The sequence below is a fragment of the Lissotriton helveticus genome, chromosome 9, assembly GCF_964261635.1.
Source record: "Lissotriton helveticus chromosome 9, aLisHel1.1, whole genome shotgun sequence".
NCBI lineage: Eukaryota > Metazoa > Chordata > Amphibia > Caudata > Salamandridae > Lissotriton > Lissotriton helveticus.
Genome location: NC_136070.1, coordinates 25855041 through 25868246, shown reverse-complemented (window position 1 = coordinate 25868246; position 13206 = coordinate 25855041). Strand labels below are relative to the sequence as shown.

Below are 13206 nucleotides of genomic sequence, written 5' to 3'. Positions count from 1 at the left end.
ACGGCAGTGGCTCGCCTCTGTATTGCCTCAATGTGGTTGAAACCGGAAGCTCCTGCTTATGAGATGTGGAGAGCGAAATTCTACAATGTGTTTTACCTGGAGTACAACCTATATTGTACTAAGTCAATTAAGAAAAAGCAAAGGGGGATTAAGGTTTGGCAGGCGATGATTGATCATATGGGGGTTGAAGAGTGAAGTTTGTATAAAGCTAGACCAAGGAAGGTGTCCACTGTAGCGTAACATTAATACTGTCTTATATTTTGTAATATTTATTTAATGTACTGGTTTTTTTTTTTTATTATTTATCTACATAGGTTAAATGTTTTATTTTGGAAGTGTATAACATCATAACTGTATTATGAATATGAAAAGATATCGGTTTTGAACTGAATCAATAAAAAAAAAAAAAAAAAAAAAGTAAAGTGTGTGTTTTATCTAATGTGGTTTGGTGTAATACAAAGGCTATTTTTATATAACCTTGTGTGGAGTTTCCTTTGTGGTGGGCCTTTGGGTGTTGTTGCTGGGGTGCGTGCGCAAATACTTAACTCACATCGTCTCCGAGTTTAGCCTTGCTGCTCGCGCCACGTTACCTAGAGGGTGAGCAGGGGTTATCTTGGCGTGTAACTCCCTTGCCCTGACTTGGGAGTGGTGGTCTCTGACTGACTTTGGCGAAAGCCCTGGCCAGCCAGGGATCCCATTTCCTGAAGGTATCATTGTGCAATTGTGTCCAGTGCATTTGTCCCCCACCCTGCGCCCAGAGTCGGTACCTGTGTCACGTGTGGTCAGGTTGAGGAATCAGGGGTGGTAGAAACTGCCTTACCAGTCCGAGGGGAGGGTTGTGTGTGGATGAATGGTGTGTGGCACTAGACCCGTGAGTGTGAGTTCTCTGGGATAGAGAACTTGCTGATACCTTGTGAATTGTGTACTCCTGTGTTAGCTCAGACCCCTAGGTTCCCTGTGTGATCTTGTCTCTAGAACGTCCTGCCAAGATGGAGCTGGTTTTTGATTTCAATGATCTAGCCATATGCGTCATCAATGCAGGAAGGGCCCTGTGCGCCTGACTTCGCCCCAGCCCTGCCAGCTGCCTGACTCCTGAGGCCTGCCCACCTCTGCGCATACGTCATCATTGCAGGAAGGGCCCTGTGCGCCTGACTCCTCCCCAGCCCTGCCAGCTGCCCGACCCCTGAGGCCTGCCCACCTCTGCGCATACGTCATCATTGCAGGAAGGGCCCTGTGCGCCTGACTCCGCCCCAGCCCTGCCAGCTGCCCGACCCCTGAGGCCTGCCACCTCTGCGCATACATCATCACTGCAGGAAGGGCCCTGTGCGCCTGACTCCGCCCCAGCCCTGCCAGCTGCCCGACCCCTGAGGCCTGCCCACCTCTGCGCATACATCATCATTGCAGGAAGGGCCCTGTGCGCCTGACTCCTCCCCAGCCCTGCCAGCTGCCTGACCCCTGAGGCCTGCCACCTCTGCGCATACGTCATCATTGCAGGAAGGGCCCTGTGCGCCTGACTCCTCCCCAGCCCTGCCAGCTGCCCGACCCCTGAGGCCTGCCACCTCTGCGCATACATCATCACTGCAGGAAGGGCCCTGTGCGCCTGACTCCGCCCCAGCCCTGCCAGCTGCCCGACCCCTGAGGCCTGCCCACCTCTGCGCATACATCATCATTGCAGGAAGGGCCCTGTGCGCCTGACCCCTCCCCAGCCCTGCCAGCTGCCTGACCCCTGAGGCCTGTCCACCTCTGCGCAGACGTCATCACTGCAGGAAGGGCCCTGTGCGCCTGACTCCTTCCCAGCCCTGCCAGCTGCCTGACCCCTGAGGCTTGCCCACCTCTGCGCATACGTCATAACTGCAGGAAGGGCCCTGTGCGCCTGACTCCGCCCCAGCCCTGCCAGCTGCCCGACCCCTGAGGCCTGCCCACCTCTGCGCATACATCATCATTGCAGGAAGGGCCCTGTGCGCCTGACCCCTCCCCAGCCCTGCCAGCTGCCTGACCCCTGAGGCCTGTCCACCTCTGCGCAGACGTCATCACTGCAGGAAGGGCCCTGTGCGCCTGACTCCTTCCCAGCCCTGCCAGCTGCCTGACCCCTGAGGCTTGCCCACCTCTGCGCATACGTCATCACTGCAGGAAGGGCCCTGTGCGCCTGACTCCTTCCCAGCCCTGCCAGCTGCCTGACCCCTGAGGCCTGCCCACCTCTGTGCATACATCATCATTGCAGGAAGGGCCCTGTGCGCCTGACTCCGACCCAGCCCTGCCAGCTGCCCGACCCCTGAGGCCTGCCCACCTCTGCGCATACATCATCACTGCAGGAAGGGCCCTGTGCGCCTGACTCCGCCCCAGCCCTGCCAGCTGCCCGACCCCTGAGGCCTGCCCACCTCTGCGCATACATCATCATTGCAGGAAGGGCCCTGTGCGCCTGACTCCTTCCCAGCCCTGCCAGCTGCCTGACCCCTGAGGCCTGCCCACCTCTGCGCATACATCATCACTGCAGGAAGGGCCCTGTGCGCCTGACTCCTTCCCAGCCCTGCCAGCTGCCTGACCCCTGAGGCCTGCCCACCTCTGTGCATACATCATCATTGCAGGAAGGGCCCTGTGCGCCTGACTCCTCCCCAGCCCTGCCAGCTGCCCGACCCCTGAGGCCTGCCCACCTCTGCGCATACATCATCATTGCAGGAAGGGCCCTGTGCGCCTGACCCCTCCCCAGCCCTGCCAGCTGCCTGACCCCTGAGGCCTGTCCACCTCTGCGCAGACGTCATCACTGCAGGAAGGGCCCTGTGCGCCTGACTCCTTCCCAGCCCTGCCAGCTGCCTGACCCCTGAGGCTTGCCCACCTCTGCGCATACGTCATCACTGCAGGAAGGGCCCTGTGCGCCTGACTCCTTCCCAGCCCTGCCAGCTGCCTGACCCCTGAGGCCTGCCCACCTCTGTGCATACATCATCATTGCAGGAAGGGCCCTGTGCGCCTGACTCCGCCCCAGCCCTGCCAGCTGCCCGACCCCTGAGGCCTGCCCACCTCTGCGCATACATCATCACTGCAGGAAGGGCCCTGTGCGCCTGACTCCGCCCCAGCCCTGCCAGCTGCCCGACCCCTGAGGCCTGCCCACCTCTGCGCATACATCATCATTGCAGGAAGGGCCCTGTGCGCCTGACTCCGCCCCAGCCCTGCCAGCTGCCCGACCCCTGACCCCTGCCCACCTCTGCGCATACATCATCACTGCAGGAAGGGCCCTGTGCGCCTGACTCCTTCCCAGCCCTGCCAGCTGCCTGACCCCTGAGGCTTGCCCACCTCTGCGCATACATCATCACTGCAGGAAGGGCCCTGTGCGCCTGACTCCGCCCCAGCCCTGCCAGCTGCCTGACCCCTGACCCCTGCCCACCTCTGCGCATACATCATCACTGCAGGAAGGGCCCTGTGCGCCTATGGCAGGTTTCCTTTACCTTTAGATTTTGGCCTTTAGGGTGAAATGTTAACCAATACGTCAATAATTCCAGGGGCCGTGCCCTTTAGGAGGGTGGGCAGCAGTGCACCTGAATGTCAAAGAGGGGTGAGGGGTGGGGTGGGGGGGGGTCTGAGGAGGGGGTGGAGGGGTGACCACGTGGCTTCGAAAACATCCTAGCAGCAACAGAATATTGGGGAATTAATGCTCGACGGCAGCGTGAGCACCTGTCAGTGGCCTGCATCTGGGTGGGGACATGGGGGGAGGCGGGGGGGGGGGGGGGGGGGGGTTTAAATTTAGAAATAGCAAAATCTAATGTATGTAGAAAATCGCAATTTTTTAGCGATTTCTTAGTCTTCCTTATTTGCGAATTCGCTAATAAGAAATAATTTCCCATGCATTCCTATGGGCAAGGAGGCCCATAGGAATGATTGCGAAATATTTCTTAATTTGCGAATTTGCAAATTGAGAATAATTTCAAGGGTGCAGGGATGTCTCAAAGACACCCTGCTGCACCCCTGAAATCTACATGTGTGTGCATATGGCGCACATACATGCCCTATGGGCATGTATGTGTGTCACATGCCACCTTCACAAATGCCAAATAGTGCATTTTTAAATGAAATCACAAATTACCACCAACTACAAGTTGGTGGTAATTTGCGATTTCTTAACCCAAATTCACAATTTTAAAAACCCACATACATCGCATTTAAGGAATCGCAAAATTTGCGATTCCTTAAATGCTTAAGCAAAATAAGGAATCGCAAATTTTTGTGATGCCTTAATTTGCGATTTTTTAATACATTTCAAAAAATGCAAAACAGCCTTTTGCGATTCGCAAAGGCCGAAATTCGCAGAATTACAGCCTTTGCGAATCGCAAAAGGCTTGATACATCTACCCCACAGAGACATAAAACTGTAGCGTTCCTGGAAGACGTTCTCAATGACCCCGCACACTTCCGGGTCATCGCTTATTCATGTAAAGTTCGCAGAATCAACAGACCTGCGTGATATGTGATTGGTCGATCCACCAGCCGTGATCGTCCATGTTGTGAGATCCTTCTGTGGGAACTTTAGCAGGTCCTCCAAGCATCTGTAGATGGTTCCAAACCCTGCCCTTCCCTCATGTGGCCTCTCGTCTCTCACCCTGCAGCCTCCTGGACTTCGACTCGGAGTACCAGGAGATCTGGGAGTGGCTGATCGACATGGAGTCGACGGTGATGGACCGCCATGGCCTCATGATGTCCGAAGAACAGCAGCAGCACCTGTACAAGGTGAGAGCATGGGGTCTCCGTGCATGTTTCGGGGGCACCAGGGAAAAGCGTGGTTTCTTACTCATCCCCCGGGGGCACAACTGAGAGTGGAGGTTCACGTGGGTTTTAGGTCTCGCCTGCCAGACAGATGGCCTGGGTGTAGTTCGCAGAGTTTTTCCAGGCAGAACTCTGCGAAGTTACAAAAAAACTCTGCGAAGTTCCGCGAGTGGCAGACTGCAGTGCGAACTGCAGTTTGTGCTGGTATTCCTGCAGCTCTGGTAGAATATTCTACCCGAGCGGCAGCTCGCGCTTGCAAACTTACCGTCCACGAACTTACCGTTCGCGATCGCGAGGGGGATAAAAACTCCGCTGCACATCGCGAAGATGAGTTTTCTGCACTCCGCAAGCTCCGCGGGGTGCAGAAAACTCCACGAACGGAGTGAAGTTCACCGCCCAGGCCTACCAGACAACACAAGCTCTCTGATACAGAAAGGTGTTTTGTTGCCTTAACAAAAGCTTACCGTGGGCGTACAGCCCGTTGATTGCTTACCATTGGCTGGCTTTATTGTTACTCTCGTTTGCACAGTTCTTATTTGATGCTTTGTCTCCCTCTTCCTGTGTTTGTCCCTCTCCTGAAGCAGAACTACTTTACCATCCTTTGGGTTGATGGATTTGTACGCTTCCACTGCCCACTTGCAGGGAACTATGTTGTTCTTTTTAGTTAAGCTCTCCGTGGAGTGCATGAGTTTTTCCAGCTCCCATTCTCGTGTACTTTTTCCTGCCAAATACCCTCCTACGCCGTGCTGCTGCCTCTATTGTGTGCTATTGTTATGTTATGTTATGCCAAGCTTATATAGCGGACGTTCACCAAACGTTGCGCAGCGTCTGTAGCCACAACGACATCGTTCTAATGCTCGATTCCATTGACTGCCGTGCTTTTAATACTTCTATTGGGATTGTGACTACTGCCTTCTGATTTAGATTCCATCGAATGGCCTGTTTTAATATCCCATACGGACTACGACCATTGCCTCTCTGATATAGCGGTGAGATTCATAGGAGCTTATCCACAAGGCTCCTTCAAAGCCTTTGAACCAAATTGTGAATTTTCTGGCTTTATTAGAGATCTAAGGGTCTACTTTAACAATCTACTCTTTGTCCTGAAGATGGTCTGACGGACAAATCTGCCACAAAAGACCGAAACGTCAACAATTACATCTATTTCCTCAGCATTTGTTGCCTTTCAGGAACTGTTGTCTGTTGGTTTCAGATTAATTTCCTTTGTTATTATTTAGAATAGATGTGTACGCCTATGATTTAAAGGTTGTTAGACCAATTTTTTGTATGTCCTCTATCATGGTGTCCTGTTGTATTTTAATGTACCCTTTCTAATTCTGTTTACATTACAATTATTTTTAATTGAAAAGAAGACATTCCTGTGTTTGAAAATCATCTATAGCTGAATTGTCTTGTTTTAAATAACCACATTGATGTTGTAAGTGTACAAAAGTCAGCCACCATTTGGGGTTAGACCAACAAGTGATCATTCTAAATTATTACTAGCTCTGGCATTAACCAAAACCTTTTGATTTTACTAGAATTATCCTTATAATATACTTGTCTGGATGTCAACCAGCCCACTTCAAGCACTGGTATATTGTTGTGTCATTCATAGTTTTCTTCCACCCACTACAGCATGCAGCATGAGGCACTGGGTCAGCCCCCTTCAGCCATTGGCTAAAATCACTGCGAGTGACGGCATTCTGCCCTTTCACAAAGAGAAAATTCACATACAAAGCAGGCCCCATAAGTGCCAATCACTGCCATGAGAATGTGCGCTTTTTTGAGACGGAATGTTTTTGCTTTTAGCCAATGTTTTTTTCCTTCTAAATATATATATTATTGAGGGTCTGGCAGCTTCTCCAACAATTAAGATTTTTTGAAAAACCATATCAAAACAAAACAAGCATTGATAAAACCAAAAGGCTGGCAGCCAACACCACAGCTATTGGCTTTGCCAATGCTTGTTAAGGCAAGGCCCAGAAGCAATGGTGAAAATGACGGGTTTCTCGATCATTGCCCTGGGCTTACAAGATGGGAGGGGGATTTTCAAATAAGTGTCTTGAGGGCACGGTGAGAGCAGGAGTTTCTTAAAATTAGCCACATGCACTCTGTGCACGGGTAAAAATTCCTGTGTTCCTGATCCGTGTCCCGGGGCACCAGGTGAGAGTGGGAAGGAGGGGATGCCATCTCTGCTCCATGAACACTGGTGCACACTTGCTTCGTATTTTGGGGACTAGTTGACAGTGTTTACATGCTCCTATGACATGAAGAATCCTATGTGAGATATAGATTTTACTAGATAAGCTAGTTTTTGTCTTCAACAACTTGGCAAACGTCTGCTCTTTATTTTGCTCGCTGCCTCTGGAGCTGTCGTCTGAGAGAGCGGGGCACTGGACAACCCTAAAAGGCGAGAGGACGCCACGATGACCAGAGCCCCAGAAGGGCCAGTGGGTGCTCATCCGTTGAGCCCTAGCAGCAGGGCCAGTGGGTGCGCTTGCCAGCTGTCACTGCTGGGGCTGATATTGGTGGTGGTGAAGATGTCTGCCTTGCCCACAATACTGTACATATTTTTGCAAAATTGACTAATGGTTGATGTGGGGGTTGAAACCCTACTAAAGCAGCAACCACAATCCCTGTCTGGGTGAAATGCAAGCAAACCCAAAATTAACCTGTGCTCTACTCTCAGGTAGCTTTGCACAAAATCAATCTTAGAGGCAATGTATACATTATTTATTCTGCCGTTCAAACAGTAATAAAGTGAGAAAATAACACAAGAAAAATCCCACACCAATTTAGAAAAATAGAGTAAAATGTAGTAAATTATTTGAGACTAATCTGAAATAATTCCAACCAGTAGAACTGGAGATATTCAATTTAAAGTGTTCAGGTAAGTAAAGCATCTAAAAGCACAAAGTGTAGTGTAGCTCCTATCTTCCCAATAGGCTCTGCGCATTGGAATAATACCTACAATAGTAAAGGCCTAGACCAGACGTTAACTAGGTCTACTACTGTTGATACTAGACTTAAAGTTTTGGGTTTGCCAGCTTAGCTCAGAGTTCACTAGAAACTTTCTCGAATGTTCAGGTAGGACTTAACTTCCCTGATTAGACAAGAAGGGATTTAGTTTCTGACAACCATAGAACATGACAACTTTGCTCTCCCCTAATCAAGAGTAAATCTCGAGAGTCGTGTGAACAAAAGGCAATTATTTTACTCAGTCAGTACGTGCATTCTTAGTCTCATCAGAATGTAGAGAAAAGGAAGAGACGGGCGTGTTCAATAAAAAGGTGTTATTTATTGATCAGTCTCTTTTCTCATACAAGAGAAATGGATCGATATTATTGCAATACTTATAGTTAAGTAAAGTGCATACATTAAAAGCAATAGTATAAAATAATACTGTAAAAACATTGGTATGGTTTCTGAGCCATATGATGTTTAAAATGATTAAAATATATTTACATACACATATACATTTGACTAAACGTACTCAACTGGTGTTTCTAAATACGCCTACCCCGTGTACCTGACCTAAGTCTAATGCGTGGGCGGGAATAGAAAGTTACAGTTTAAGTTAAGTTTGTTTTTGCCAAGTGAATAACTAAAGAATTCTCTGTGAGGGGTTATTCAGTTCTGTACCTGGAAGTTAGGATGAATGAGGAATGGTATCTCTCTCTTTGGTCTCGATATTCCAGGCTGCCTGCGAGGGCTACCCAGAAACGCCGGGGCTGGATTCTCGGCAGGAGAAAGCAGCGCGTCTCTCAGCGCGTCAGGAAGGCGGGGCTGCGCCAGCGGGGTCTGCTCTGCTCTTCGGCAAGTATGGCTGCTCCGTCTCATCACCACGCGTGTGTTTGCATAGGGCAAGATCGGTAATATTTATACCTTTAAGGTGCCGAGATTGACGTAAGGATGGACATAGATACGTCAATAAAGATGTCATACGACTTGCTCGTTAGCACATTCTTTTGCTCAAGTTCTCTGTGAAATCAAAACAATGTCCGCACGGATTTTCCAGGTTGTCATAGGTTTGATTTGTTATGAGAACGTCGTATGCCTTATCAGGGGCTGGAGGAATGTCGCTTGTCTAATTAGATCTCAAGCGTTATGACCTAATCAGATAACACGTTCCTGTGCCGTAGTGTGACTGCGTCAGATAACGGTATCTGCATCATGGGGGTTTTTCTTGCCTCATGGGCTGACTGTTAGTTAACTTGATAGTTAGTTTAACCAGAATAGGGTCAGGAATAGGGGGATCGATTCAGAACCTATAGGAATACATGACAAAAGTACCACTAGCGGTTATCTGATTGTGCGCGATCGGGTGAAACCTACAAGTTCAGACCCACTGCGATGGAGCATAGACTGGATACAATGACCAGGTTGGTCCCTCTGATAGAGTTACCTTCTAAAGTCCTGTGTGAATAATTCTGTTTGTGGTGGAAGGGGTTGCTAGGAGCCGGCCGAGAGTCCCAGATGGTCATTACTGTAGATCAAAGAGCAGGCCACGCATCGTGGACGGTAGTCGCTGTAGATCGAAGCTCCTACCAGACATTGTGGAAAGTCGTTGCTAGAGCTTCACATTGGCGGTCACCGTGGGCTGTCTATGCTGTAGTGTGAAGTGCAGATGTCGTGTTGAGTAGCATCACTAGTGGTTGCTGTGGCGTGAAGAGTTGGGTTCACCAGAGCTTCGTGTTAGCGGGCGGCATGATCTTTGTGTGAACAGTTCTGTTCTCAGCCAAAAAGAGCCCAAAACTTCTGAATTTCACCTTTTCTTGGAGAAAAATAACCGATGCCACGCCAAGGATCCAGGGCTGGACTGCACCTCTTGGAGCTCAGGAACTCACTCCAGCAGAGGCCAGCGGGGCGCAGGCAGGTCCAGTTGTATGTCCAGGCAACAGTTAGCTGGGCAGATGCAGGGAGGCCTGTTCTTATGTTCCTGTAGCTTAGTCACTTCAGTCTGGGATGAAGGGGCAGGCCAGTCAAGCAGGGCATCAGAATAACAGGGCAGCAGTATGGTAGTCCATCTGGCAGCAAAGCAGCACAGCAATCCTTCTTTAGTATCCACAGGTCCAGAGGTGCACTGAAGAGTTAGGTCTGAGGGTCCATTAGTTACACTTTGAAGAAGGAGATGATTCTAGATTCTTCTACCCCCCAGGGGTGCTTGGAATTTCCTGCCTTCCTTTCCTGGCCCCAGAATGTCTAGGGACACAAAGAAATAGTGTAAAAACCATTGTGAGTGTGCACAGGCAGAAACTTTGTGCAGTGGAAGGCTGATGGACACATCCACGTGCGTGGCAAAGTTTAGCGTTTTTTCTTCCCTGTGCCACTGCCCGGCACATTCCACAGCTGCAGTGGTGGGCCCAATGATGTGGGTGCAGGACATCGAGAATTGGGGTATGGGCCCCGTCTGGCCCCAGCCCACCCTCTAGATAACCCCTGTTTGCAACCGATGGGCCTGTGGATCACACCCTGACCTCAGCTCTGGATTGAACGCCGGAGCAAACCAGTTAATATCCCTGGGCCCGATTCACAAAGGTAAACTGAGAAGAAATTCTAACTTTATGACTGTCAGTATTCACAAAGGGCATTTACTACTTAGAAAGGCCTGTTGTGAATAGCAAAAGTTGAAGTGTATGACTTTCGGTATTCACAAAGGGCATTTACGAGCAGTCAATGAATTCCGAAAGGCGTAAAGTTAGACTTTTGTCTCAATTTACCGTTATTCTTCGGGCCGACTGTGTCTAGAAATACATATATGTAAAATGCAAGTGCAAATATACGGATATCGGGCACATTTTGTGCAAATGAAATATGTAAACCTCACTTGAGGTACATGATGGCATATTGTCACCCAGCACCCCCTTAGTTACATTTGATGATGCAGTGCACGCAACGAAATTCGTTTGATTTATTTAATTTATTTATTTAAATGTTTACTTACCTGTAAAACTCCGTAATCCATACATTACTACCACCCACCTTGCCCCTCCCCCTGCCCACATTACCGCCCTACAGAAACACCTAATGCCGACCGCTACTGCTCACAGACTGACATCCTCACATTCACTCATAAAATAACAGAAGACACATGAATGCAGAGACGTTCCCGTAGGCACAGGTGCAAGGTGCGGCTAGAGGCGGGGCCCACAAAACACAGACCGACAGACACAGGCGACCACTGAGAGTCCCTAAGAGACTACCAGATGGGAAGAGCCATGACACTCACAGGTTCACACATGCTCAAGTGCACAGACAGGCACATACATGGTACATATATTGAACCTTATACAACCATGAGGTCCCGCACACCATCTCACAAAGGGAACGTCATAATCACCCACAGGTCTGCATTCAGGTGTCTGTTCATATTTGTGAGCCTGTGGCTCTGAGCGCCTGTCGGTGCCAGTGCGAGCCTGTGGCTCCGTGCGCCTGTCGGTGTCAGTGCGAGCCTGTGGCTCTGAGCGCCTGTCGGTGTCAGTGCGAGCCTGTGGCTCCGTGCGCCTGTCGGTGCCAGTGCGAGCCTGTGGCTCTGAGCGCCTGTCGGTGTCAGTGCGAGCCTGTGGCTCCGTGCGCCTGTCGGTGCCAGTGCGAGCCTGTGGCTCCGTGCGCCTGTCGGTGCCAGTGCGAGCCTGTGGCTCCGTGCGCCTGTCGGTGCCAGTGCGAGCCTGTGGCTCTGTGCGCCTGTCGGTGCCAGTGCGAGCCTGTGGCTCTCTGCGCCTGTCGGTGCCAGTGCGAGCCTGTGGCTCTCTGCGCCTGTCGGTGCCAGTGTGAGCCTGTGGCTCCGTGCACCTGTCGGTGCCAGTGCGACCCTGTGGCACTGTGCGCCCGTTGGAGCCAGTGCGAGCCTGTGGCTCTGTGCGCCTGTCGGTGCCAGTGCGAGCCTGTGGCTCTGTGCGCCTTTCGGTGCCAGTGCGAGCCTGTGGCTCTGTGCGCCTGTCGGTGCCAGTGTGAGCCTGTGGCTTTGTGCGCCTGTCGGTGCACGTGTGAGCCTGTGGCTCTCTGCGCCTGTCTGTGCCAATGCGAGCCTGTGGCTCTGTGTGCCTGTCGGTGCCAGTGCGAGCCTGTGACTCTGTGCGCCTGTCGGTGCCAGTGCGAGCCTGTGGCTCTATTTGCCTGTTGGGGCCAGTGCGAGCCTGTGGCTCTGTGTGCCTGCGGTTCTGTATGTCTGTCAGTGCCTATGTGAGCCTGTGACTCTGCGCACCTGTCAATGCCTGTGTGCCAGCCTGTGTGTGTGCACGTGTGGCTGTGAGCCTGTCAGTGCTTGAGTGTGAACCTGTGACTGTGTGTGCCTGTGACTCTGTGTGCCTGTATTGCCTTTGTGAGCCTGTGACTGTGCACCGGTAGTGCCTGTGTGAGCCTGTGACTCTGTGCCCCTTTCAGTGCCTGCGAATATGCGCCTGTAGGGCCCATGTGAGCCTGTGACTATGTGTGTGTGTCAGTGCCTGCGTGAGCTTGTGACTGTGGGTGCCTGTCAATGCCTTTGTGAGCCTTTGACTGTGTGTGCCTGTGACTGTGCACCCGTAGTGCCTGTGACTGTGCACCGGTACTGCCTGTGTGAGCCTGCGACTCTCTGCGTCTGTGTTGGACCCGGCCTGGTGGCGTGGTCCTACCCCTCCCGCGTGGCGGGCCCCGGACGACATCGGCCCTCCATCCAGCCCGGGTCGACCCCGGGCACACCTCTGCACGACCTACAAACCACCAGATCCGCCACCCAGCGGCCCACAACGCCTGACACGGCACACTCAGGCCGCCCCAGTATTACCGGTCTGGTGCCTCCCTGGACCCACATTCCAGGCCCGACGCCATCTTGGGCCCATCACGTCACAGACACGTGGTCCCGGCCCAGCCGCGGCCACAGCCCCAGCGAGCCCGCCATCGAGGCACCAAGAACCTCCGGGTGGTAAAGTGGCCACTCCACCAGAGACAAGGAGAGGGGAGTTTCGATGGCTCTCCAACCATCCCCGGATGCCTGGTTTCGATTGGCCTCCGGCCTCCCTGGGCGCTGGCTCCACCCCCCTGCTGGGTGTCTGGACACCATCATCCCGGCCCCTCTGACCCCCAGACGAGAGGATCCGGACATCAAAGGACTCCAGACCTATATCTGGGCCAGCCCCGGAGTAGGACAGCAGTTGTATCCCGGAGTCGAGAAGCCCTGCTGACGCGGTTGCGGCTGACCCTGAGACAAACTCACCTTGCTGTTCTCCCTGGAACCTGCTGGCGCTGCCGCGGTCCATCTTCGCTGTACCATCTTGGAGCCTGCTGGCGCTGCCGCGGTCCATCTTCGCTGTAACCACCTTGGAGCCTGCTGGCGCTGCCGCGGTCCACACCTGCTGAACCATCTTGGAACCTGCTGGCGCTGCCGCGGTCCACACTTACTGAACCATCTTGGAGCCGCTGGCGCTGCCGCGGTCCACACTCGCTGAACCATCTTGGAACCTGCTGGCGCTG

The 13206-nt window shown here is 52.1% G+C and overlaps 1 protein-coding gene across 1 annotated transcript in view; it reads left to right on the top strand.

Moving 5' to 3' along the window:
* AKAP6 (A-kinase anchoring protein 6) overlaps positions 1-13206 on the top strand; it is an 848588-nt gene that overhangs the window by 656655 nt on the left and 178727 nt on the right. The window contains exon 8 of the mRNA XM_078659390.1: positions 4596-4716. Coding sequence (XP_078515516.1) covers positions 4596-4716 — 121 coding nt within the window. The remainder of the gene's footprint in view (positions 1-4595; positions 4717-13206) is intronic.